At 52.1% G+C, this 27,704-nt stretch overlaps 1 protein-coding gene across 1 annotated transcript; it reads left to right on the top strand.

Moving 5' to 3' along the window:
- Nucleotides 1–369: 369 nt before the first annotated feature.
- LOC135966726 (SH3 domain and tetratricopeptide repeat-containing protein 1-like) lies at nucleotides 370–27,468 on the top strand. The gene is given in 13 exon segments (XM_074010887.1): nucleotides 370–377; nucleotides 10,081–10,169; nucleotides 11,901–13,213; nucleotides 13,215–13,551; nucleotides 17,106–17,233; nucleotides 17,235–17,287; nucleotides 18,487–18,545; nucleotides 18,548–18,633; nucleotides 21,551–21,673; nucleotides 22,380–22,392; nucleotides 22,395–22,535; nucleotides 23,498–23,694; nucleotides 27,090–27,468. Coding segments are annotated over 13 exon segments (2,805 nt in total). The 3' UTR covers nucleotides 27,348–27,468.
- The last annotated feature ends 236 nt before the right edge of the window (nucleotides 27,469–27,704 follow it).

A 27,704-nucleotide genomic window follows, 5' to 3' on the forward strand; every position in this document is an offset into this window, starting at 1 on the left:
TGCCCAAATATATTGGCTGGACTCACTATTTCTCTCGGGAGTCGGGGGTTGGAAAATGCTGTGGTCTTAACTCTGCTCTTAATTTGATGGTGCTGTTATGAATGGTAAGAATGATTTCATACGTTTGCATTTTGCTTTGTAATTCACAGAGAATTTAAAAATCCGTTATCTGATTTTATTCCCTCAGCAGTTCTGTGAAAAAGGCAGAGCAGTTTTCCTATCTTCTGTTTTCCCGTGATTCTCTTGTGGCTCACAGAAGCTAAGAGCCTTCACCAAGGTCATAGGGTGAATGAGTCGCAGAGCTGGGAGTAGAGGCTCAGGCTTCTAGGGACCCTGTTTCTTCCTCGAATAGCTCGCTCTCGTGGCGCTATGCTCAGGTAAGGGCACATGCTCGGTTTGGTCTTTTGTAAATCCCTGCCCCATTTCGGGGGAGGTTCTTGGGAGGCTTCTATTCATTTTGGAGCATTTAAGTATCTTGTCCTCTCTCCCTCTTCCCAGATGCATGGGCATTTCTGCAGGCCCCCAGGCTGGCCCTTGTCCATGGGGGCGTCTCCTGCCTCCACATTGTTTGCATGCTCCCTTCTGAAGGTGCTCTTCCCGGCATGGAACCCCCTCGTGCTGCCTCCACACTGCAGGCTGTTTGGTAAATGTTCCTGTCTCAGCATCGTTGCTTTCTAGAAATGGGACGGGGTATGGATGCCAAGTTCTTTTCTGTGTGAAGTCTGCGATTGTATCATCTTGCCTTCCCTGTGTGTCTTTCTTGAGGTTGTCGCTGTGTGGCGGTCATCTGTGTTCCCTAGGGTGCCTCCCTTGGAGTCCCGGCCGTAGCAGACATGCAGTCAGTGTTCATGGCCTAAATGAGAGGAAGGCCAACAGAGCCATTAAATCCGGGAAATGGCAAGTGAAGGAAAGGAATTTTTATTGAAGGCATGTGAAAAAGAAATCTTTTTAGAAAAATTGACCTGTTTCTCAACTAGAGTTGAATTTCAGCTCAGAAAAGCAGCTGTGTGCCCAGAGGGCTTTGGGATTTCAGTTTGTGACAGATGAATTGAATTTGTTGTTGTATGAATGTGCTATGCATTTGTGGTTTTATTAGGCCTTTCTCCCAAATGGAATCGATTTTTCTATAAAAGTCACACTTCCTTTTTGAGAAGTGTAACACTAATTGTATGGGATGGTCTCCCAAAAGATGACCTGCCAGGAACCAAACACTGCCTGAGACTCACGGCCCCTGGTTTCTGCCTGTGCAGCTGCAGGGCAGAGAGGCACGCTCGAGCTGAAATCAAGACGCATGTCTGCATCTTCCCTTTCTTGACTGCTGTTTCGTCTCTGAGCTGGCCTGCCTTCAACGTCTAGGAGCTTGGTGGGTGTAGACACATTACGGTACGGAGGAGGGATATGGTGTTACAACAGCCAGGAGACTCGCTGAAATCTCTGTTCTCTTCCTGCTCACTGCTCTGACTTTGTATAAGTCACATGTGTAGGGCTGTGCCCAGTGGCTTACACCTGTAATCCCAGCACTTTGGGAGGCCGACCTGGGAGGATCTCTTGAGCCCAGAGTTTGGAACCAGTCTGGGCAACATGGTGAAAGCCCATCCCTACAAAAAATAAAAATTAAAAAATTAGCCAGGTGTGGTGGCTCATGCCTGTAATCCCAGCTACTGGAGAGGCTGAGGTGTGAGAATCACTTGAGCCCGGGAAGTCGAGGCTGCAGTGAACCATCATCGTGCCACTGTACTCCAGCCTGGTCAGAGCAAGACCTTGTCTCAAAACAAACAAAAGCAAACAAAAACCCATGTGTAATAGTGGCAGTAGTTAACTTTTGAAAGTTTGAAGAAAACTTCCTAAATCACCTGTGACCATGGACAACTTACTTAGCCTTTCTATGCCTCAGTTTCCTCATCTATGAAAAATGAGAGAATATGGTACTGATCTTGCAGGATTTCAATGAGAACTAAACGAGATCAAACTCAGAGCCTGGCACCTCATGAGCCCACACTCAATGTTGTTATTTCAACATTTTAGAGGAAAATGAATGCTAATGGGTCATTATGGCTAAACATAGTCTATCACTGGTGTTACTCATGGTATTGGAAGGAACTTGAATTCCATATAGATAGTGTGATGGAGAAAGTATTTGGGGCATTGGCAGTATTGATTCAAAGAACAAAGGACGTGTCTGTCCTGTGTGGAGAGCCGTTTCTGCTTGTTTCTTTAAATGCTATGGGAAAAGCCGTGGACCCTGTGCTCTCTGCCCGACAGCTTCAGTCTCCGCATATTGATTTGGCCAATTGTCGCTCGCTGTCATCATGGTAGCAGCAACGGAAGGGACAGTTTGTCTTGATTTGCATTTTTGTGTGTTTGTGCTATTTATAGACAATTAAGACATGGAAGCCTGTTTATGGCAAGCTGGCAAATTCAGCAAAACATGGAAAAACCCGTTAGCACAGTTTGCACGTGTGCGGGCACAGAGCAGCCAAATAAACACACACATTTTCCTGTATTTTAAAACTCTCTGGAAAAAAAAAAAAAAGACATTAAACCATTGCCCAGATGGCTTCTAGAGCTAGAGCTTTTTCCTTGAAGTACATGAGTATGGCTGTCAGACATCTGAAACCCGAAGCCATCTTAAAACATCATTTTGATGCTACCCACTACCCGCCCTTTTTTTCCATTTGTAAGGGGCAAGGATCCAGGAAGGGAAGTATCAGCTTACAAAGGCTTTTGTTACAATTAATCGTTCATGTTCTTTTTTTTTGGTATCTTATTCTCTGTTTACATTTTATTTTTATTTTATTATTTTTTTTTTTGAGACAGATCCTTGCTCTGTCACCCAGGCCGGAGTGCAGTGGTGTGATCTCAGCTCACTCCAACCTCTGCCTCCCAGGTTTAAGTGATTTTTGTGCCTCAGCTTCCTGAGTAACTGGGATTACAGGCGTGTGCTACCACGTCCAGCTAATTTTTATGTTTTTAGTAGAGACAGGGTTTCTCCGTGTTGGTCAGGCTGATCTTGAACTCCTGAACTCAGGTGATCTGCCTGCCTCAGTCTCCCAAAGAGCTGAGAGTACAGGTGTGAGCCACTGCGCCCAGCCGCTGTTTCCATTTTGTAACGCTAGCGTCACCCCAGTGTAGGGTGGCTAGGGGTATTCTTCTTTCCTGTTTCCTGGTGTATTTTCCTCTAGAGTATTGATCTCTCTTTAACATACTTTTTGGTTGTCTGTTTCTACCTACAAAAATATATGTTCCCTGTTATATCACCAGTGCCTGGCACATAGATAGTTAGTCAATATTTGTTGAATGAATGAATGAATGAATGAATGGGCTGAAAGAACCTTATTCTTCTTTCTTCTGTCACTTCCCACCAAATGCTTTTGGAAAATGCTATGTGAACAGGGATCATAAGCAGGAGAGGTTACACACATGGCTGTGGGATAGCCCATCATCCTCAGATAATTGTCTGGAAGGAGGTGGAGTACTTGAGTAGAAATGATACAAGATAACTTCTTCAGAAAATCAGCCAAGTGTCACAGCTTTTCACACAGGCGTGTGATGTTTGCGTATGTGTGTATGAAGAGCTGTCGTGGCCTAGAATCACGAGCCTTTAGATCCCCTGTACAGATAGAAAAATAAAGGCCAAGGCCCAGGAGTGCTGCAGACCACCGAGGTAGAGTCCCTGTCTGCCCTTCTCAGTGTCCGGGCACTTCTCACTGCACTCCCCTCTTTACTGCTAAAGCCACCTTCCCTGACTCTGAATGTGTAACCACGAGGGAGAAAATGTACTCCAGGCTCACAGTTTGTGGAGAAAAAGCCCAGCAGCTGAAAATAATGTTCACAAAGTTTGTACCTAGAAAAAGTGGCCATTTCTATCATGTCTTTAAATTTCCCTGTTTCTCATACATTTTATAAACAAGACATTAGAAGGAGATTCGGGAACAGCAACTTTAGAACAAAGGGTAAAAAATCAAACCTAGAGCATTCCAGTTTCTGTTTTCTTCTCAGTTTAGGGCTGAGGTACTTTAGCTTCCTGTCTAAGGGACTACTCAAATCTGATTAGAAGCCATTGTGGGCTGGTAATTATCTGTAATTTTAGGAAGACAGATGCAGCACCAACTCTGTTCTCTAACAGCAGGCTTATTAATTTTAAATTTGCATGGCAGGAGAAGCAGATGGCGAGGCGGGATAAGTGTTCAGATGCTTGGTCATTGATAGCTTTTTACTTCCACGTATCACATGGGGATTTGGGACTCGGGCAGCCCACTGAGAACTGATGATTGTCTGTCCCCTAACCAGCTGGGTTCTTTTTCCTCCTGAGCTCAGAAAGATTGTTCCTACTGCAGCCAGGGAAGACAGGTTGTTGACTGGTTAGAAATCATGGCAGGTTATTTTCTTCACCCGCAGTTCGCAGTTGGAAAGCAGAGCTATCAAAAGTTATCTTCTCTATTGTATTTCAAATCTGGGTGTTTAAAAAATTATATAAGCAAATTAAGCATTTATTTAATGGTAGTTGTGTGTGTTCTTGATGTGAATGAGAGGTGCATTCCCTGGTAAAATCCCTGGGACTTTATAGGAGGCTGTGAGCATTAGAAGAGAAGTTGCTTTTCTAGATGATCACGTAGACATGATGCTGAGCACTAGACAAAAATGTTGATTGAAGTGATTTAAAAAAATTTTGTCTGAGTTCAGATTTTACACCAATATTTAGAAAATCAGCAAAAGAACTTGGAGGAATGTTCTCAGGCATCCAGTTCAGCCCCCCTGCGCACATTGTCATAAAATCCGAGTGTGCGTACAGGGAGACACATTCTTTTCTGTTCTCATCGCAGGTCCTTCCCTGGCTCTGCAGCTGTCTGTCACGCACGTCCGTGTGAGGAGACCACCAAACAGGCTTTGTGTGAACAATAAAGTTTTTTAATCACCTGGGTGCAGGCAGGCTGTGTCCGAAAAAGAGTCAGCGAAGGCAGATAAGGGTGGGGCCGTTTTATAGGTTTTGGGTAGGTAAAGGAAGATTACAGCTAAAGGGGGGTTGTTCTCTGGTGGGCAGGAGTGGGGGTCACAAGGTGCTCAGTGTGGGAGCTTTTTGAGCCAGGATGAGCCAGGAAAAGGAATTTCACAAGCTAATATAATCGCTTAGGGCAAGGACCGGTCATTTTCACTTCTTTTGTGGTAGAATGTCATCAGTTAAGGCGGGACAGGGCATTTGCACTTCTTTTGTGATTCTTCAGTTACTTCAGGCCATCTGGGTGTATACCTGCAAGTCACAGGGGATGCGATGGCTCGGCTTGGGCTCAGAAGCATGACATTGCCCTCTTCCCGACCTTCCCTACCTTTTCCCTCCTGTGCAGTTCTCTCACAAAGTGAATGGCCTCAGCCACAGCTTCTCTGCAGCTGCATCAGACTGTGGAGACAGGAGTGGTGGCTCCTGCAGGGCCTGCTGTTCCCACGGAGCCCAGTCTTGCTTGCCGCTGCAACCTGGTCACCATTTTGCACCGAAAGTATGTAATTCTACGGAATGAGAGCCAACATGCTGGGAATGAAGGCGTCTTTATCACGGTGCTCTGCATATTTTAATCTTGGGTGGAAAGTATGGAAAAGTATGTGAAACCTGTGGTTTGATGTCAGAAGGACGTTGTGAACTTGATGTGGACTGAGGATGTTCAGGTGCAACAGGCACCCCGGCTTCATTAAATGAGACTTCTCCATCTCCCTGCCAGGCACGCACAGGTGTATGGCCACATCTTATGTGTTATCCTTATCTAGAGTGTGCCTTGTCGTCATGCTTAAAGTTACATGATGATATTCTGCCTCATAGAGTAGGTCCCAAACCACATTCAACACAGAAATGTACTCTTGCTGTTCTACATCGAAAGTGCTTTCATATACCAAGTGGGAGAGCAGTCCTAAAATCCTAAAATCTGGGCTGGAATCACAGAAGGAAGGCTTTGGGAAGCAACAGATTCCCTAGTCCAAAGCTGGGTTTTGATGAACCTAGAAACGGGACCAAGAGAAGTGAATTTGCCTAAGGCCCAGACAGTGTCTCACGGTAGCATTTGAACGTAGCAGTTTCTTGACCTATTTATTTAAATGATTAGTCATGCTTCCTCTGATTCCTATATAAACGTATTCCTCATTCATTCTTTTGTTTCAGTGAATTATCGCAGTGCTACCACGTAACAGTATTTGAGTCAAAATGTGGCAGTGTTTATCCCTTTCCAAGGTTTTTAGTTGCACAGTTTGTCAAAGTTGTGCTTACAGTTTCTTGTTGGTTGCAAGGTGTCCTTTCAGAAGCCGATTGTGTGGTGTATTTACATTGCTTGTTGGAGGTAGTTTGGTTAGAACCTACTTCGAGTGGCTGGCGTGGGCCTGGGGGGCAATGACAGCTGCCTGCTTCATGGGCAGAGATGAAGTAATTGCTTCCTAGGAAGTACCATCCTCCTGGCCACACTCTCCAGCCCATTTCCTTTGTGGTGGTTTCCTCGCATCTGCACGTTTCTGGCTTCATGTGAGTCTCATTGATTTTAGCATATGACTTCAGGCTGTGGGGAAGAATGGCCATGTTAGCACAGAGATGCACACAAAGGAACAACTGGCTAAATGTGAGGGAAGACATTCTTACAGGGGGTTTCATTTCTTTTATTGTTTAACAGGCAGTCTGGGAAGCATTCTGGACACTTGGCCTGCACTGTCACAGCTCCTCCCTGCAGGATCGCAGATGTTTGGAGATTGTAGTGATAACTGTTATCATTCAGAATGTCATTCTCACAGGCTCTAATAAGTCAGGATTTATTCAGTGTTAATTTGTTAAAGACAACTGTGTTTCTACCAAATCCATGGGAGACGTTTCTCCTGGCAGTGTTGCTGGGGGTATTCCCGTGGCTTAGTCTTAGGGAAACACACGCCTTTGAATACTGCTGAAGCTGTGAGTACCCAAAGCGCACCACAGTACTTTTGCCATACGGGGTGTTAGTCACTGATACACGTCTCAGTCAGACCTGATGGATTCTTGACCCCTTCCTTTCTTCGTTTTTTAATTTTTATTTTATTATTATTTTTTTAAGAGCACAACCCCTCAGGTGGCCACCATGAATCTCTGGTGTTTTCAGTTGGCTGCAGCCTATTTGCCATCTCTGGTTCAAACATACTCGAAGCCTGATGATGCTTCCCTCGGTTGTTCTTCTGCTGTGTGACCTCCGCGCCCGCAGGGTTCAAGACTGTCAGAGCTGGGAGCCACCTTCACAACTACCAGGGTTTCCGGAACCTCCTTTATCTAGCCCTGGGGATGGAAGAGATGTCATCAGAGGCGGAGGCTTATTAGGTTTACATGCCATTGATAACGAATGAGGAGGTTTTCTTTTATATAAGGGGAGCTTCTTAGAACGTGCTTTAGTAGGGTAAAGAAGCTTTTGAGGTTTGCTTTCTCTGGAAAGATAATTTGTGATCCTGCTGTTGCTTTCAACAAAAATATAATTTGCATACCAGTGCATGTTGTATTACTGAGCACTGGCTGACAAGTGGTTCTTAACTAGTCATTCACTCCGCCACTGTTTCTTGAATGGCATATGTTTGCCAGCTGTAGTAGGAACTTGCTAGGCTCTAGGACTAACCGTTATGAAATGAGGGTCCTGGGGGAAGCAAATGCATATAACTATAAAGGTTTGAGGGGATATCAGAGGGGGTGCCTATAGGTGGAAAACTTCGTTCATTCATTGTCCCATCTAGGAGGTTTTGTGTCTTAGCAACGTGTTCCATAGCAACACATCCCTCTATCAAAATATTCATCATATTAAATTGAAATTCTCTGCTTAGGTATGTATTTTTCCGACTAAGTTTAGAACTGGTTAAGGACAGGCTATGGGGTATGTATTATATATATCTACACACACATATATTTATATATATACACACATTACCGTTGTAAATATACAATATATATTTATATATATACACACATATATATTTCTCCCTCTCTATATGTACATACAACCCACACATATATATGCACACACACATATATATGAAACACACACACACACACACACACACACACACACACACTTCTACTGCCAAGCACAGAAAGTCAAAGCTAGGCAACATTTCTTTTAGTGTTCATGAAAAAATAGATGTGTTAGTTGAGAGCGTCCTTAAGTTGCCAGGGGAAAGACAGGATGGATTCACAAAGGGAGATAGTGTTTTTTTTTTTTTTTCTTTGTTTAATTCTTCAATTCGAAATAATCCAGACTTATGGAAAAGTTGCAAAAATAGTACGGAGAATTCCCATATACTCTTCCCTCAGATTCCCCAAACATTTCACCCCATTTGTACTTTCTCTCTCTGTGGATATAATTTTTTTCTCTTCTGAAATGTTTTAGAGAGGAAGGTAGAATGCAGGGCAGGGTGAAAGGTGGAAGGAGAGAGGTGGGTTGGGAGGCTTTTTTTTTTTTTTAACCTCCTGAGATGGAGTTTTGCTCTTGTCACCCAGGCTGGAGTGCAACGGCACGATCTCGGCTCACTGTAAACTCTGTCTTCTGAGTTCAAGTGATTCTCCTGCTTCAGCCTCCCGAATAGCTGGGAGTACAGGCACCCATCACCATGTTTGGTTAATGTTTTGTATTTTTAGTAGAGGGGTTTCACCATGTTGGCCAGGCTGGTCTTGAGCTCCTGACCTCTGATGATCCACCTGCCTTGGCCTACCAAAGTGCTTGGGATTACAGGCATGAGCCACTGTGCCTGGCGATTGGGAGGCTTTTGCAGTAACTCAAAGTGCTATGATGAGGGCTGGACCTGGTTGGAAATGATGAGGAAGGTGAGAAGTGGTTAGGTCTGGCATATATATTGAAAGGAGAGTTTAAATGGGTTGGATGACAAGAGAGAGAAAAAGAAGTTTTCAGGATGATGTCAAGGATTTTGGCCTGAGTAACTGGAAGACTAGAGATGCTGTTATTGGGATCGGGAAGACTATGGGAGGAGTGGGTTATAGCAGGGGGAATCAAAAGTGTGTTTTTGGCATGCTAAATTTGAGGTCCAAAAAGAGATGTCAAGAAGTGTTGGCTGGTCGCGGTGGCTCACGCCTGTAATTACAGCACTTTGGGTGGCTGAGGTAGGCAGATCACCTGAGGTCAAGAGTTCGAGATCAGCCTGATAATTATTAAAATCGATCATTGATGTTTACTAATTAATCATATTATTGCTCCTAATACTGCAGGGGATGTACACCTACCTGTGGTGTTGTTCCTAATATCCAGGGACAGAGAACATGATCTTAGTTTTAATATCGCAGTAGGTGTACACTCACCCTGTGATACTGATCCTAATATCCAGGGGGTAGAGTATGACATGACTCCCAACATAGCAATGAATGGACAGCCACCCGGTGACATTGCTCCTAATATTCATGGAAGAAGCACATGATATTACTCCCAATATCGCAGGGAGGGTACAGCTCTTCTGTGATATGGTTCCCAGTATCCGGATGGGGAGAGGATGATAATAGTTCCAGTATCGCAGGCTGTGTTCACCCGCCCTGTGATATTGTTATGAGTATCCTGGAAGGGATATGACTCCCCATAGAGCAGGAGGCGTACATCCAGCCTGGGATATTGTTCATAATATCCATGGAGAGGAGAGGCTGATATTACTCCCAATATGGTAGGGGGTGTACATCCACCCTGTGATATTCTTCTTAATATTCCAAGGCTGAGAGGTTGATATTACTCCCAGTATCGCAGACACCGTACACCCCCGTGTGATACTCTTCCTGATATCCAGAAGGGGAGAAGATGGTATTAATCCCCATATCGCAGGAGGTGAATACCCACTGTGATATCTTTCCTAGTATGCATGGGGAGAGGGGATAATATTATTCCCAATATTGCAGAAGATGTACACGCCCCCCCGTGATATTGTCCTTAATATTCCAAGGCACAGAAGACGATGTTACTCCCAATATCGCAGAAAGTGTACACCCCCCAGTGATGTTGTTCCCATGATCCAGGAGGGAAGAGGATGATATGACTTTCAACCCTTGCATCCTGGAATGCTCTCACCCTGCAACACCGACACCAGCTCAACCTGACATGGGAGCAGAGGTGCTGGCTGGGGGTGTTCATTGCTTCTCTTTTCTTCCTTGCCAGACTCAGTAGAGGAAGCTGAGACCGAACAGCCACAGGAACAAGGTGGGTTTTGCCCGTGGCTCAGGCTTCCTCTGGTTATGAGTTGGGCCTTGGGGTAATGCCGGGGGAGGGGACAGAGCTGAGTACAGTGGGCATTGGATGCGACAGTCACCCCTCTGTGGTGCGGGCTGGGGGCTTGGGGGACGTCGCCTGAGGTGGGCCTGAACCTCCCGTCTACTCTGGCACTGGAGGCTGTGGGGTCCCACACTTCTTCCAATGAACATGCTGACCCCCGCCTGGTCCCCGACCGAGGTGGGGCATCCTTTCCACTGCTGGGGCCCACACGTAGCTGTGGGTTCCTTTTTCATGACCTGGAGAAGCTGCAGCTTGCCCTGTGCTCTGCCTCAGAGATGGGAGGCCACACAGCCCTCAGCGGGGAGCAGAATTCAGAGCCTTAGGTTGCAGGGGCCTCGACTGAGGTCCCTGAAGGGTCTGCTCCTTCCTGAGGGGCTGATTCAGGGAGGCCCTCCCGTCTCCCCTGTGTGACTCTGTCGCTTCCCCTCACACAGGGCCCGCATGTGGACAGCCTGGTGATGTGGATGCACCAAGGGCCCTTGGAAGTTCCCTGGGAATGGGATCCATCCCAGTACATTTGGGATGCAGGCACAAGGTCCCAGAGGAGGCCCGGGAAGCCAGTGGGAAAGGGAAGGCTGTTGTAGGTTTGCCTCGGGGAGGGAGTGGTTCCACTCTCTGCCAAAGTCTCTGGAGCAAAGGCACGTGGCTCTCCAGCTGCCCCGGAGGCCAGGATAGTGGCTGGGAGGGGCTGTGTGCCTCTGCCGGGTGGGGGAGAATTCTTAGCTCATCTAGTGTAGTCAAGTCACATTTGCCTCTAAATCATATTTATTTATTTTTTTAATTCCAAGGCTTTACAGATGAATAAGGAGACAGTTTGTATTGAAAATAGTTTTTACATGTGAGCTTGAAACAGAGAGTGTGTTTAAATCTAGTTTTTTCCTTCCCAGTAATGCCTCCTTTCATCCCAGGTTTTCCAACAGGAAATGCGCTTGTTTGCTCACCTCTGGGAGGGGGCTTTGGCTAGGAATCCACCAAAGCCAGCAGACACCAGTAGGCTGCTGGAGCAGTCTGGCCTTTGTTAACCCTTTAGGAACTGTGGGCTTCAGGTTTTCAGACCATCCAAGGTGAAAGTGGCCACAGGGGCCTGGAAGCTTTCCCATCCTTCCTGCAGGGATGGTCCGTTTCCCTGCACGGAGCTGGGTACATGGGTACAACACCCCTGGCCTGTGCCGTCGGTGGCTTTACCAATTTTGCATAGCAGCTTTTGAGCTGATCCATAGCTCTGATTGGCTGTTGAGGATTTCATGGATTCCTGTACCCCACCGGGGGGCCCCAATATGCTGACAAAAGTTACATTTGTACTTGTTGTGCTGCATATACATGGGTCCAGTTAGAAGGCTTTGATTCTTTCTAAAGGGAAAGGCATCTCTGAGGGATCACTGAGCTGACATAGTCTCCTAAAACCATGCTGTGAGGTGGCGACAAAGCAGGACAGAAGGGTGATTTTGTAGGAGAGTCGGGCCACAGGCCTGCGTGTTCTCTGTGTCCCCAGAGTTCGTACGTACTCCAGACCCCGGGTTTGCATTGCGCATAATTCTCAAGGGCTCATGGCAAGCTGCGCCAGGGACACAGAGGACGGGGATGCGGGGATCCTGCCCCAAGTGGACCAAGGACTCACTGTTGGACTCTAATCTGTCTAGGTGTTTTTGTGACTTGCAGAAATACCTCCACCTTGCCTGGGCCTGGAGCCACAGGAGACCCTGCCGAAGGTGAAGAATGTTCTGGAACAATGCAAGACCTGCCCAGGCTGCCCCCAGGAGCCAGCGTCCTGGGGTCTCTGTGTAGCATCCAGCAACGTGAGCTTGCAGGACCCCGAGGAGCCCTCCTTCTGCTTGGAAGCTGAGGACAACTGGGAGGATCCAGAGGCCCTGAGATCACTGCTGCTGTTCCTGAACACCTCTGGATTCAAGGCCAGCTTCTGTGGCCTGTACAACGTGGCGCTGCCATGGCTGAGCAGCATGTTCAGCAGCTTTAGCGATGAGGAGGAGCTGACTGGGCGCCTGGCACAGGCCCCAGGGGCAGCCAAGAAAGGTGGCCTCCTCATGGCCCTGGCCAGGTTCTGCTTCCTCCTGGGGCAGCTGTGCAGCAGGAGGCTCAAGCTGTCCCAGGCCCGGGTGTACTTGGAGGAAACACTGGGGGTCCTGGAGGGCAGCTTTGGGGACCTGTTCCTGGTGGTGGCTGTGTACGCCAACCTGGCCAGCATTTACTGGAAGCAGAACCAGGAGAAGTGTACACACGTGGTTCCCAAAGCCATGGCCCTGCTCCTGGGGACGCCCGGCCACATCTGCAGCACCGAGGCAGACGGGGAGCTCCTGCAGCTGGTGCTGCAGTGGGCGGTGGGTGGCCAGAGCCAGCAGGCCTAGGCCCGGGCCTGCTTCCTGCTGGCCAGGCACCACGTGCACCTCAAGCAGCCTGAGGAGGCCCTGCCCTTCCTAGAGCAGCTGTTGTTTTTGCACAGGGACTCGGGAGCCCCAGACGCTGCGTGGCTCTCAGACTGCTGCCTACTCCTGGCTGACATCTACAGCCGCGAGTGCCTGCCCCACCTGGTGCTGACCTGTGTCAAGGTGGCCTCATTGAGGACACAGGACTCGCTGGCTGGTTCGCTGAGGAACGTGAACCTGGTGCTCCAGAACGCCCTCCAGCCCCACAGCCTCCCCACCCAGACTTCCCACTACCTCAGGCGAGCGCTGGCCTCCCTAACCCCAGGCACAGGCCAGGCACTGCGCGGCCTTCTCCACGCCAGCCTGGCCCAGCCGTACAGCCACCATGGCTACCATGGCCCAGCCATCACCTTCATGACACAGTCGGTGGAAACCAGTGCTGTTGCCGGAGTCCGTGCCATCGTGGACCCCCTGGTGGCCCTGGCCTGGCTGCATGTGCTTCATGGGCAGAGCCTGGTGGCCCTGAACATCCTGCAGTCTGTCCAGGATGCAGTGGTAGTCAGCGAGGACCAGGAGGGTGTGATTGCCAACATTGGTGGCCGTGGCTCTGAAGAGGACGGGACGGACGAGGCAGGCAGCCGAGGGCTACTACCACGCCCTATGGGTGGCTTGGGACCTGGGCCAGCGGAGGAACCAGGCAGTGTTGCTGGCCAACTTTGGCACCTTGTGCCTGCACGCGGGTGCCAGCAGGCTGGCCCAGCACTACCTCCTGGAGGCTGTACGTCTGTTCTCGAGGCTTCCCTGTGGGGAGTGTGGCCGGCACTTCACCCACATACTCCTGGGCTTCACCCGCCAGGGCCCGGCCCAGCAGTGCAAGGGCTACTACGAGTGGGCCCTTCTGGTCGCCGTGGAGATGGACCACGTGGAGAGTGAGTGCCCCAGTTCCTCCTGTGCGCCTTCTGGGACCACTTGGGTCAGGGCACACCTAGGGTTTGTGATTCGGAAACAAGTGGTGGTTTTTCCACCATCGAAAGTGCTGAGTCATGGCCAGCAGCAGATGTTGGCAAATGCCCTGGAGACAGGCCGTTCCCATGCAGGGCCAGGCCCTCTGTGCCCTACTGAAGCAGCCAGTTCTTCCTGGTTTGCCCAGGGACCATCCTGCCTTGAGCATGGAAAGTCCTGCATGCTGGGAATCCCTAGACATAACCCTGGGATCAAGGCATGTTGTGCTGAGCTGGGACTTGTGGCCCCTCCATGAGCCAGGCCCTGAACGCCAGTTCTTGTGCCTGTGTTTGCTTGGAATCTCGGCAGCCCTGTGTACCGGTCATCCCACTTCACAGAGGACACGGGGCGGGTGATTGCCCAAAGCCACAGAGCAGTTCACGCAAAAGCAGCTTGTGCTGAGTGTGCCAGGCCACACCCACAAATGGGGCTTGTGGGGTCCTCGGGAGGGAGGTGCTGAGCGTGGGAATGTGAGCTTCAGGCCAGAGAAGCCACAAAAGGGTGAGTGGTGTGATGGCGGGGCAGCACTTGGCCCCGGATGAGGGAAGCCTCTTTAGTCTGGGACCAGAGGGTTGAGAGGATTTAGTCAAGTAATAGGTGTGGATGAGGGGCTGGTGGTGTAGCCTGTGTGAAGGCCCAGGGGTGAGAGAGTGGGGGTGAGTCAGCGAGGATGGGTGGGGTTTGAGTGGTGGTGAGTGAGCGGGAGTGTGAGTGGGGATGAGTGGGGTGTGAGTGGGGGTGAGTGAGCAGGAGTGTGAGTGGGGTGTGAGTGGGGGTGAGTGAACGGGAGTGGGAGCGGGGATGAGTGGGGTGTGAGTGGGGGTGAGTGAGCAGGGCTTATGCAGGGAGGTGCAGAGTTGGGAGTAGGTGGGCTGGGTGCTGGATAGTGAGAAGCTCTTCTGGAGAGCTAAGCAGGGTCTGGGGCCTCAGGCTGTGGCTTGGCCTTTTCCCCAAGAGCACTGGGGAGCCATGGAGTGCTATCGAACAGTCAGTGCAGACCGAGCAGTGAACGGACAGTAGGTGGGCAGGGCTGTCCGAAATGTAGGCCGCAGAGAATAGATGAGGAAGTTGAGTGCAGGGAAACGGCTGAGACAAGGGATACTGTTGACTGCCCTCTGCCTTGCAGCGCTTTGTCATGGCATAGTGAGACTACTCAGAGGTGCCTCCTGTGGCCTGGACCAGAGCTCCAGGGGCTGTGCCCAAATCTGAATGTGCTCATTTCCCAGCACAGGCCTGACACCCACTCTTGGCCCTAGGAGGGATGAGATTTTGGAAAGGACCATGTGAAGGGGCCCCGGTCCCACACATCTGCCCAAGGAGGGTTGGGGGGTTCAGACCCAGGCTTCTTCCCCAGGGGCATTCTGTGACTGGAAGGAGACCCTCCAGGAACCCAGCGCCCCAGCCCCCGCTGCAGCCTCCGGTGGCTCCTGGCACAATAGCCTGTGGCACCTCCTCCTACGAGGCCCTCCCCTGGGTGCTGGGGGATTCAGACTTGGAAATGCAGGCCAGGGAACGGGGATCATGCTTCCCTGTCTCCCCACCCTGCGCTGAACGGTCGAGGAGACCGAGGGCGGGGCTGACACCCCACATGCTTCCTTGGGGTCATTTTTGAGTCACTTTCGGTAGTTTGTGTCCTTCTAAGAGTTTGGCTGTTGTGTCTAGATGGTCTGGTTTCTTGGTGTACAATTGTTCGTAGTGTTTTTATGGAATCCTTTTATTTCTGTCAGGTCGGCAATAATGTTTCCTCTTTCATTTCTGATTTTAGAAACTTGGGTTTGTAATTGTTTATTTATTTTTATTAGAGATGCGGTCTTATCATGTTCTCCCAGGGGGGTCTTGAATGCTGGCCTCAGCGATCCTTCCCCCTCGGTCTCACAAAGTGCTGGGATGACAGGCGTGAGCCATGGTGCTCAGTCTCTGATTTTAGTCGTTTGTGCCCCATCTTTCTTTTCTTGGTCAGTCTGGTGAAAGATTTGTCAATTTTGTTATTATTTTCAAAAAACCCACTTTTGGTTCTGTTGATTATCTCTTTTGTTTTTCCATTCTCTGTATTTTTACTTCCCATTTCCACTCTCACGTTTATTATTTTCTTCCTTTTATTCACTTTGGGTTTAGTTCATTTTCTAGTTTCTCAAGGTGGAAAGTTAGGCTTTTGATTTGAGATTTTTCTTCTTTCTTTGAATGTAGACATTTACAGTTATAAATTTCCCTTTCAGCACTGCCTTAGCTACATCTTGGTGTTTTTGATACACTGTGCTATTTTTTTTCTTTTTAAAGTTTTGCTCTATTGCCCAGGCTGGGTTGCAGTGGTGCAATCTTGGCTCACTGCAACTTCTACCCAGGTTCAAGTCATTCTCATGCCTCAGCCTCCTGAGTAGCTGGAATTACAGATGTGCACCACCACACCCGGCTAATTTTTGTATTTTTTTTATAGAGACAGAGTTTCACCATGTTTCCCAGGCTGATCTCAAACTCCTGGACTCAAGCGATCCTCCCGCCTCGGCCTCCCACAGTGCTGGGATGAGAGGCGTGAGCCACCGTGCTGGCCCGGGCTGTGCATTTGTTTGTATTCTTTTCAAATTAATTTTCAGTTTCCCTGATGGTCTCTTCTTTGACTCACTGGTTGTTTAGGAGTGTGTGGTTTCCACATATTTTTGAATTTCCCACGTTTCCTTCACTGTCGATTTCCAGTTTCGTGCCAGTACAGCTGAAGAACACCTCTGCTTTGGTCTCGGTCCTTCTCCCTTCACCGAGGCTCATTTTGTGGCCTGGCACATGGTCTGTCATGGGGAATGTCCCATGGGCGCTCAAGAGGACTGTGTATTCAGCTGTTGTTGGGGGGCGTGTGTGACAGATGTCCATTTGGCGTACCTGGTTTCCAGTGTTAATCTTCGGAATGTTTCTGACACTAGAAAATCAGAAGCTTTCCACCGTTCCCAGCGCCCTGGCTTTGGGAGAGGCCAGCGAGCCTGTGGGTTTGGAGCCTGGTTGCATGAGTGAAGCATGTGTGGAAATGCCAGGGGCCGGCTTTGAACCCCATTCCCCCAACATGATGCCATGTGTGGCAGACATGACGCTTGGCTTTGCTCTCTCAGGGTTCCATCTGCGACAGGGGCTACTTGTGCCCCTGGTCTCATCATCTCAGGCTGAAGACGGCCCTGGTCCTGGCCAGAGGGGCTTTGTGAAGCAGAAATAGATGGCCTGGTGCAGGGGCCGAGCCTGGCCAGGACCTTGGCCCTGGGAGTTGTAAAGAAGGCCAGCCTGTACCATGAGCATGTGCACCAAGCTGTGCCCATGTCACGGTGTGCTCGGCGCCTGCCCTTGCACAGGTGCATGGCCTGTCTGAGCCCAGGCTCCCTGCCTATGGGGCCCAGGTTCACAGAGGTGTGAAAGAGACAAGCACAGAGCAGGGGCCTCCGAACCCAGCCAGCCTCGCTTCGATGCTGGGAGGCTGACGTCTTCCATTTTGTCTTCTGCCCAGGCCAGCTGCGGGCCGTCCAGCGGCTGTGCTACTTCTACAGCGTCGTCATGCCCAGCGAGACCCAGTGTGTCATCTACCACGAGTTCCAGCTCTCCCTTGCCCGCAAGGTGGCCGACAAGGTGCTGGAGGGGGCAGCTCCTGGAGACCACCAGTCAGCTCTACCGGTCCCTGGGCACCGAGCGGTGAGGGCTAGCTTTGCAGTGGTGGGGGTGTGGAGGGGGGCAAGGGGGTTGGGGGGACTGGGAGGGGGGCACAGGGAAGCTGGCCCAGGGCCTCCTCAGCCCCTTTCCTTTGGATCATTTGGTTCCTTGGCATCAGATGCTTTGAGCTGGTGGGTCTGGGGTCGTCCCAGGGCTGCTGCTGGCTTGTGAGTCCCAGCTTGAGTCTCCCTTGTTGGGTCAAAGGTCATCTCAACCCCAGCAGAGACAGTACATGCACACTGGGCTGTTCTTCCTACTATGGTGGCCTTTGTCATCTGACCTCTGCCTGCCCCGAGTCTTCACTCCTGGCCTTCATCTGTCCCCTTAAATGTGACCACAGCAGCCACCTGTGGCTTCTCTCCCACAGAAGACAGAGCCAATTGTGTCACCTGCTTCCCTGGGGCAGGGTTTCAAGGTCTCACGTCCCATATGTGGCCCACTGGGCTTCCCCCGAGCATGCTGACCTGGTGGGGTAACCATGGCCCTGGCCACCCCACCCACAGGGCCTGGTGACATTGCTGCAGTCACAGCCCCTCAAGTGTTGGACTTACTGAGAGAGCAGGGAAGGGGCCAGATTCCATGGGGACCCGGGAGACTGGCTCCAGTCTTGGCCTCAGGTTCACAGAAGGAAAATGGGCCAGTGTGCTAGAGCCATGCTTCTCAAAGTGTAGTCCCTGGACCAGCAGAGCAGCATCCATGTCACCTAGGAGCTTGTGGCAAGTGGGAGTTCTAGGGCCTGCCCCAGGCCTGTGGAGCCGGAAGCTCTGGGGGCAGGGCCAGCAAGCTATAAGGACAGTCCTCCGGGTGACTGTGATGCCTGCACACCTTGAGAACCATCGGCCTAGATAGCCTCTGAACACTAACGGCTCCTGGTGCGTCTGGAGAAGACACAGGCCATGTCTGGGAGGCAGGGGAGATGGACTAGCACACTCCTCCTGCCACAGGGCAGCATGATGCTCGATTCCCTCAGAAGGATGTCCTTCATCTTTTCCATGCCGTGTGTGTTCACCCTGGCCCTCCCAGCAGCCTGGGAAGGGCAGAACACTGCACACACAAGAGGGCCGTTCCCAGTCCCCACATGCCAGATTCATCTGTCACCAGACCCACGGGAGGAGGCAGACTGGTTCCAGGAGGATGAGAGCCCTTGTTCTGACACCTGTGTCTGATTCCAGTGATTCCAGGGCCTACAAATCTGCTCTGGACTACACCAAACGAAGTCTGGGAATTTTCATTGACCTCCAGAAGAGAAGGAGGCGCATGCCTGGCTGCAAGCAGGGAAGATCTATTACCTCCTGCGGCAGAGCGAGCTGGTGGACCTGTACATCCAGGTGAGTGGCAAGGGATGCAGGAGGGCCCCTGTGCTGTTCGCTCTCTGTCCATCCACCCATCCACTCATCCTTCCATCATCTATTTACCTGTTCATCCTTCCATCCATCCATCATCCATCCATCTGTCCTTTCATCCATCCATCATTCATCCATCCTTTTATCATCCATCTATTCACCTGTCTATCCATCCATTCATCCTTCCGTCATCTATCTGTTTACCTGTTCATCCTTCCATCCATCCACCAACTATCCATCCATCCATTCTTCCATCATCTTCCCATACACCTGTGGGTCCTTCCATCCATCCATCCATCCATCCTTCCATCATCCATCCATTCACCTGTTCGTCTTACCACGCATCCATCATGCATCCATCCATCATCTATCCATCTTTTTATCCAGCTATTCACCTGTTCGTCCATCCATCCATCCTTCCATCTATCTTTCTGTCATTGATCCAACTGTTCATCTGTCATTCATTAATCTGTTCACTTGTTCATCTATCCATTCACCTGTTTGTCCATCCATCCATCCTTTCATCCATCCTTCCATTATCCATCCATTCAGCTGTTCATCCTTCTATCCATCCAACCATCTTCCATCCATCCATGATCCATCCATTCACCTGTCCATCCATTCACCTGTCCATTTATTCATTCATCATTCATCTTTTTATCATCCATTCATTCACCTGTCCATCCATCCATTCATTCACCTGTTCATTCATCCATTCACCTGTTCATCCATGCCTCCATCCATCCTTCCATCATCCATCCATTCACCTCTTCATTCTTCCATCCATTCATCCTTTCATCATCTATCTACTCACCTGCTCATCCTTCCACCCATCCATCCTTTCATTATCTATCCATTCACCTGTTCATCCATCCCTCCATCCATCTTCCATCCATCCTTCCCTCATCCATCCATTTACCTGTTCATTCTTCCATCATCCATCCTTCCACCATCCATCCTTCCATCATCTATCCACTCGCCTGCTCATCCTTCCATCCATCCATCCACCCATCCATCATCCATCCATTCACCTGTTCATCCTTCCATTCATCCATCCATCATCCACTCATCCATCCATCATTCATCCATTCTTTTATTGTTCATCCATTCAGCAACCATCCATCCACCTGTTCGTCCGTCCATCCTTTCATCCATCCATCCTTCCATCATCCATCCATTCACCTGTTTGTCCTTCCATCCATCCATCATTCATCCATCCATCATTCATCCATCCATTTATCCATTCGTCCATATATCCATCAATCTATCATCCATCCATCCTTCCCTCATCCATCTACTCACCTCCTGTTCATCCTTCCCTCATTCATCCATTCATCTATTCATCCTTCCATCGATCCATCCGTCCATTTATCCATCCATCCATTTATCCAACCATTCATCCATCATCCATCCCAGTGTCCATTCATCCATCCATCATTCATCCATCCTTTTATCATCCATCCATTCACCCGTGTATCCATCCATTCACTTTTTCATGTGTACATCCATCCATCCATTCATCCTTCCATCATCCATCCATCCATCCTTCCATCATCCATCCACTCACCTCCTGTTCATCCTTCCATCCATCCATCGTTCATCCATCTATCCATCCATCCATCCATCCTTCCATCATCCATCCATTCATCTGTTCATGCTTCCATCCATCCATCCATCATCCATCCATCTGTTCATTCATCCATCCATTTATCCATCCATTCACCCGTCTATCCATCCATTCATCTGTTCATCCATCCATCCGTCCATTCATCCTTCCATCATCCATCCATTCACCTGTTCATCCTTCCATCCATCCATCATCCATCCTTTCACCCATCCATCCAGCTGTTCGTCCATTCATCCATCCATCATTCATCCATCTACCCACCAATCTACCTATTAATCCATCCCTGCATTCATCTATCTCTCCATTTGTTTATCCATACATTCGTCTATCCACCATCTATCCATCCACATGTACATACATCATCTACCCTCCACCCATCCATACATTGTCTATCCACGCATACATACATACATACACACATCATTCCACCCACCCATCCATCCATCCATCCATCCAAGCATTAATCTATCCACACACCCATTCATCCATCCATGTGTCTACATCTCATCCATTCATCCGTCCACCCACTCATTCGTAAGCCACTGCTGAGCACCTGTTGTGTGCCTTTTCCCTTCCTCCAACTGGTTCCCTCACATCCTCCCCCGGTGGCCAGCATCTTCTCCCTGAGGGCAGAGGCGCGGCCCCTCACAGTGCACAGCACCTGCTGGTATACAGCACATGCTCAAATAATGTGACCACTCAATTAACACACAGAAGAACTTGCTCCAAGCGACATGTGGCACATCTACTTACAAAATGAATCTATCATAGTGGCTGTTTTCAGAGGCTTTCCCAAACACAGTGTGATCTGGAACAAATTGTGAAGCCCACGAGACTGATGAAGCTTTCATTATTGAGCACCTGCTGTATATCTCCTTGAGCTGAGGAGAGGGATGAAGAGCTTATGGCCAAGAGGGGACCAGGCCCACCCACAAACACTGCTGATGTGGCAACGCAGAAAGGAGCCAGGGGCTGGGCTCCCAGCAATCTGGGAGCCACGGAGACTGGTTTGAGTGCAGGGGGAGTGGGCTAGGGCTAGCCCTGGTGGTAGGATTCACAGGTGTCGGGCCTCTGGGCTGCAGCTGCTCAGTCACTTCCTAGCACTCAGGAGCATCAGTTCATTGTCCTCATGCCAGTGGTGGGGGCAGCCCTCATGCACAGGTTCTGAAAAATGCTCAAGTGTACCTGTACTGTGTGAGAGGAAGGAGCCTGGCAAAGATGCGCATAGCCACCTCGCCAGGTGTGGGTCTTGAGGGAACTTCTGTCTCCTCTCAGGTGGCTCAGAATGTGGACCTGTACACAGGCGACCCCAACCTGGGGCTGGAGCTGTTTGAGGCAGCTGGAGACATCTTCTTCAATGGGGCCTGGGAGCGGGAGGAAGGCATGTCCTTCTACTGGGTGAGCTGGCCTGTGGGCTGATGTGGGTGGGCCTCAGTGGGGAAGCTGGAGGGCTGAGGCACAGGTGTGGCAGGGTAGAGGCCTCCCAAATGGAGGCAGGGCCACCCATGCACATGATGAGTTTCCAAGTGGTCTGACCGGGAATGATATTGACCATGCCCCTGCCTGGGACAAACTCTCGGGGCCTGGACGTGATAATGGCTCTACCCTTGTACCTGATGACCTCAAGCAACCATGAGTGGGAAGTCCTGTCCCCATCTTCCAGATGAGGAAACTGAGGCTCAGAGAGGCACAGGGACATGTCAAAGGACACACAGCATATCAGTGGGAGGCCCAGGTCTGCACGCATCCCGAAGTGGGACGGCTTCTCCCTTCCTCTGAGCTCACGGTGTGGCTCAGCCCTGGGCACAGATGAATGTGGTGTTTTTAGAGCAGAGAGGAGTGCTGGCTCCCCCCAGTCAGACCTCCGGTGCCCAGGTGGGAGAGGCTGGTCTGCGGCTATCGGGTGTAGCTGGATGGGCCTCAGGTGACTCTTCAGCCCCCAACTTGGATGTCTGAACTGTGTGTTATCCCAGAGCACAGAGCTGTGTCGAGGTGCAGGGGTAGCTGGGGTGTGGGAAGCTCGAAGCACGTGTTTGAGCTCTGAGGAGGGCGCTGGGCAAGGTGGGTGCTGCGGGAAACCTGACCCCACCTGCCTGTGTGGTAGGACCGGGCTCTGCCCCGGCAGTGACTACGGGCAACCGCAAGGTGGAGCTGCAGCTACAGCTGTGCAACAAGCTGGTGTCACTGCTGGCCACACTGGAGGAGCCCCAGGAGGACTTGGAGTTTGCTTACATGGCCCTAGCACTCAGGATCACTCTGGGTAAGTCCCCTGAGCCCCCGCCCTGCCAGGACCCACACTTTGCCAGAGCCCAGCCTCCAGGTCTGCAGGCCAGGAGCTGAAACAGCTGCTGGATTTTCCTGGTCTCCTGTCCAGGCAGGCAGATCTGCCCAACTGGCTTCCCCGTCCGGCTGTGGGGCACAGCCCGAGGTCTCTCACGCAGTGCAGAGCTCCCTGCCTGACTGAGCTCTACTTCCTCTGCCTGTTCCCGCTGCTGACCACAAGGGCCGTCCAGTGTGCCCTCTGCCTTCCAGACATGCCAGGCATCTCGTTGGTCCCTGTATGTGCCAGACTGAGTGGCACATTCCCTTTCTCTTGTGCCCTTCCCACCCTCATCAACCACACGGTTCTCTGGCTGATAAAATCCCAGTTCCCCTTCCAGCAGTCTGCCTCTTAAGGCCGTGCATCCCCTGGTGCTGTGCCAGGGTCGTCTGTCCTCCTCCAGAGACAGGGAACCCTAGGCAGGCCACATGCCTCAGCGCCTTGTGCCCCGTGGCCCAGTACACAGTAGGTATGCAGCTGACTCCCCAAGGTAGGGGGCTCTGATCATGACACACCCAGGAGGAGTCGGATGTCACGTCTGTGGGTTGCCTGGAGCCGGGGAGCCCGGGAGCACCTGCACTGCATGGCTTTTGGGCTCCCCTGGTTAAACCAGTGAGCAAAGGCAGGTGGCTATGTGTAGGCACAGAACTGGGCCATCCAAGTCCGACTTTGCCAAAGCCTCTCAGTAGACAGGGGCAGGCCTTATTTGTTCTGCTTTGCAGATGGGAAAGTGAGTCTGGGAACCTGGAAGGGAATGGCCAGAGCTGCCCGGGTGACCACAGGTGCCTGGAGACAAGCCAGGTGTGCTGCCTGGGATCTGTATACCTGCTCCTGAGGGGCCTGTGCCCTCCCTGCCCCAGGGAGCCACATCCTCACACCTGCCCCTTTGGCCTGCACCCCAGGGGACCGGCTGAACGAACACGTGGCCTACCACCGGCTGGCCGCCCTGCACCACCGGCTGGACCATGGCAAGCTGGCGGAGCACTTCTACCTCAAGGCCGTTTAGCTCTGCAACTCGCCGCTGGAGTTCGATGAGGAGACCCTCTACTACGTGAAGGTGTACCTGGTGCTCGGTGACATCATCTTCTACGACCTGAAGGTGGGTGGGGAGGAGCAGGGCTCGGGGTGTTCCTGGCCCCCTTGGAGTGGGATCTCCACCCGGACCCCAGAGGCCTGGGTTCCAGCCTTTCTTAGGAATGGCCCAGTGGCCTCCCTCGAGCTCTACACCCAGCTGGAGGAGCCGGCAAGGTTAGCAGGTAAAACCCAGCTCCCCAGATGGCCAGGCCCCACCCTCAACTCAGTCTCAGCCAGGGAGGCTGCCACATGAGTGGGCAATGGTGGCCTCTGGGTAAAGAAGGGGGATTGTAGTCAGGGGGCCCTCCTGGAGGAGGTGACACCAAAGCTGAGTCTTGACAGTCAAGTGTCAAGGTGCATTTAACAAAGAAAACAGGGTCGGGAGAGTGACATTTCAGAGGACGGCATCATCCTCACATTGAATCCACGTTGCAAGATCCAACCCAAATCCTGGCGCCTCCTCTAGGAAGCCTGCCCAGGGTGCCAGCCTGCACTGAGCAACTCCTTCCTGGAGTCCCGAGACACCTTGAATCTTCACATCACCCAGGAAGGGTGGGGTGGGACCAGTGTCTTACCATTGGGTTCACAGATAGGGAAACCCCAGCTCAGGGCAGGTGCAGTGGGGCGGGGCCCCAGCCAGCCAGGCTGAGGCCTTGTTAGGTCGGGTGTGTCTCGAGGGGAGGTGCTGTGCTCCCTCTGCCCCCAGCCCTGTAGGGGTGGAGAGCTGAGATTGGCAGACTGAGACCTGTGGTGTCTCCACCCATCTGCCCAGCAGGCACCGCCCCTCCTTAGCATCACACCAGCCTCGTGTCAGTGCTCCTTACGGGCTGAGGGGCCAGGGCACTCCAGTCCAGGGACCGAGATCTTGGGGGCCTTAGAACAACATGAGGAGCTGGGGCAGCCCTAAGACCCTGCCCCGTATACCCCACCGCAGGCCTGGGGCTGCCCGGGAGGCCCCCGCCCAGTACTGGCGACACCTGGTGGTCAGACGTGGTTTCTGTGGCCTCCCAAGTCCCAGCCAGACAGGGAGGTGCCAAGTATCAGGCCCAGGGGGACGCTGCTCACCGCTCAGGGGCTCGCCTGGGACCCAGGGGGACGGACCTCCCAGAAGAGGCCTTTATCTCTCTTGGTCAAGCCTGCCGCCCACTCCGCCCGTCCAGGAGAAAGGAAAGCGCCAAGTAGTACCTGAGAGGCCAAAGTCCACGGTTGGGGTCGAGGGACAGAGGCCTCCTTCACCTCCTTCCCATGTACAGCCCTCCTTCCCATGCACAGTCCTCCTTCCCATGCACAGTCCTCCTTCCCATGCACAGTCCTCCTTCCCATGCACAGCCCTCCTTCCCATGCACAGTCCTCCTTCCCATGCACAGTCCTCCTTCCCATGCACAGTCCTCCTTCCCATGCACAGCCCTCCTTCCCATGCACAGTCCTCCCTCCCATGCACAACCCTCCTTCCCATGCACAACCCTCCTTCCCATGCACAGTCCTCCTTCCCATGCACAGCCCTCCTTCCCATGCATAGTCCTCCCTCCCATGCACAACCCTCCTTCCCATGCACAACCCTCCTTCCCATGCACAGTCCTCCTTCCCATGCACAGCCCTCCTTCCCATGCACAGTCCTCCTTCCCATGCACAGTCCTCCTTCCCATGCACAGTCCTCCTTCCCATGCACAGCCCTCCTTCCCGTGCACAGTCCTCCTTCCCGTGCACAGTCCTCCTTCCCGTGCACAGTCCTCCTTCCCATGCACAGTCCTCCTTCCCGTGCACAGCCCTCCTTCCCATGCACAGTCCTCCTTCCCATGCACAGTCCTCCTTCCCTTGCGCAGCCCTCCTTCCCATGCGCAGTCCTCCTTCCCATGCACAGTCGTCCTTCCCATGCGCAGCCCTCTGGGCCTCATCGTGACTATGCTGTCAGCACAGGCCAGCTTCCCAGAGGGAGGCCCCCTTGGAATTCCCCAAGGGCGGCTGTCTTTCCAAGGCTACACACTCTTTCTTGTATAGGAGGCTCTGGACCCAGGGCCCAGAGGAGTGGGAGAAAAAGCCAGGCTGGATGGGACCTGGAAGGCTGGCAGAGAAGCAGGGGTAAATGAGCATCTTTGCCAATTGCCTCTAAAATGGGGTCCCCTGTAGTCTACACATGAGAGTGAGCCCTGGAATAGGGTGGATTAAGTGTTCACTGGCTCACGCTGTCACTCCCTAGCTGCAGCACACACTACAGGCACATGGAAATTCACACGCAAATGCACACAGGCACACGCACACGCACACACAGGCGCGCACACACAGGCGCGCACACACAGGCGCGCACACACAGACATGCACACACACAGGGACATGCACGCACAGGAACACAAACACGCACATTCACATGCAAAGGCACACGCAGAGACATATGTATTGCCTGGCTCCTTCCTGTTTAGTTGGGAAGCCCCCACCCCTTCAGGAAGCCTTTGCCTTCCACCCCCGGCTGAGTCTGGGGCCTCCTGGGCTTCCCTCTGCCACAGCCCGGGCCACCCTGTGTGGTCAGTGTTCACTCCCAGGTCCCTCAGACCGGAAGCAAGGACGTTAGGCTCAACCATGCACCCAGCACAGAGTGCAGTGTTCGGCTGGGCCAGGGGGCATTGGATGAGCAGTGGCGGTGACTCGGGGCCTTCTCAAGACCCTGCTCCGTGTGTGGGGCGGGGCAGTGAGGGAATTGACTGCTGCATCTTGGACTTTGTCATTGGCCCTGGGAGCCATCTTGAGATGGTAAAGAGGGACAGGCCAGGCATGGGTCTTAGGTCCCTTGGGTGACCGCCATGTGGAGGAGGTGCCTGGGGAGAAGCCGGGTGGGGGATGGGAGGGTGAAGGAGGAGGTCTGGGAGGCGGCATCCCAACCCAGGGATGGTGAGTTTGAGCCAAAGACGCATTGACAATGGGAGTGGATGTCTGGGGAGTCACGCTCCGTGAATATTTCAGGGAACATTGCCAGAGAGGACACCTGTGAGATGGTTTTGTACCTGGCCTGGCCCGTGGAGGGCCTGGAAATGGTCAGCATGGACAGGGGCCAGAGGGGAGCCTGGGTCACTCAACACCGTGCCCCTGCTGTGGCTTGGAGCCACGGGTCCTGCATGGAACTCTCAGAGCAGGCAGGATCTGCCCTGACCTCAGCCCATGGGGAAAGCAGCCACTGCCTGCAGAGAGGGTGGCACTGGGGCAGGAGGCTTGGGGTGAGTGGGGCGTAGGGACAGTCAGGAAGGCTTCCAGGGGTGTCAGGGTCATCCCCACCTCCTGCAGCTGAGACCACAGCAGTGTCACAGGCTTCGGGGCTCCTGGGGCGAGCCAGCATCGGAAGGACATGTGGAATGACCGGGAGACAGGAACGGCCTCTGGGAAGACGGGTTCCAAGTCCCCCTTTTGCTGACCATGACCTGTCCCCTTCAGGACCCGTTTGATGCAGCCGGGTACTACCAGCTGGCACTGGCAGCCGCCGTGGACCTGGGCAACAAGAAGGCACAGCTGAAGATCTACACGCGGCCAGCCACCATCTCCCACAGCTTCCTCCTGGACTGCGAGAAGTGGCTCTTCTTCTACCAGAAGGCCAGGACCTTCGCCACAGAGCTCAGCGTCCACAGGGTCAACCTACCTCCTCTGCTACTCTGCGGGTGGGCCCCCTGGTTGGCCTCCAGCCACCCTCGCTGAGGACAGTATCCGAGGGAGTGGGTTTTGTGCAAGGAGGATGATCTCCTGCCTCTCCTGGTGTCTCCCGTAGCTCATTTTCTGGGTAATGGAAGCATAAAAGCAGGGTTCAAATAGCAATAAATGTTTTTTTGTGTTTTTTTGCAAAAACATACCGAAGTCCCCATGGCATCCTTCCCTGTGTGCTTCCTGGGCTGTGTCTAGGGGCCAGCTCCTTCCCTAGTGGCAGCCCTCTGATCTTGGGGATGAGAAGGACCGTGAGTCCAACAGACCTGGGCCAGGTCACCATGAGCCTCGGTTTCCTCGGCGGCCAGAGGGGAGATGGTGATTGAACTCTGGGCAGCTCCCTGCTCTCCCTGC

This window comes from Macaca fascicularis, chromosome 13 (genome assembly GCF_037993035.2).
Source record: "Macaca fascicularis isolate 582-1 chromosome 13, T2T-MFA8v1.1".
In the NCBI taxonomy this organism is placed as follows: Eukaryota; Metazoa; Chordata; class Mammalia; order Primates; family Cercopithecidae; genus Macaca; species Macaca fascicularis.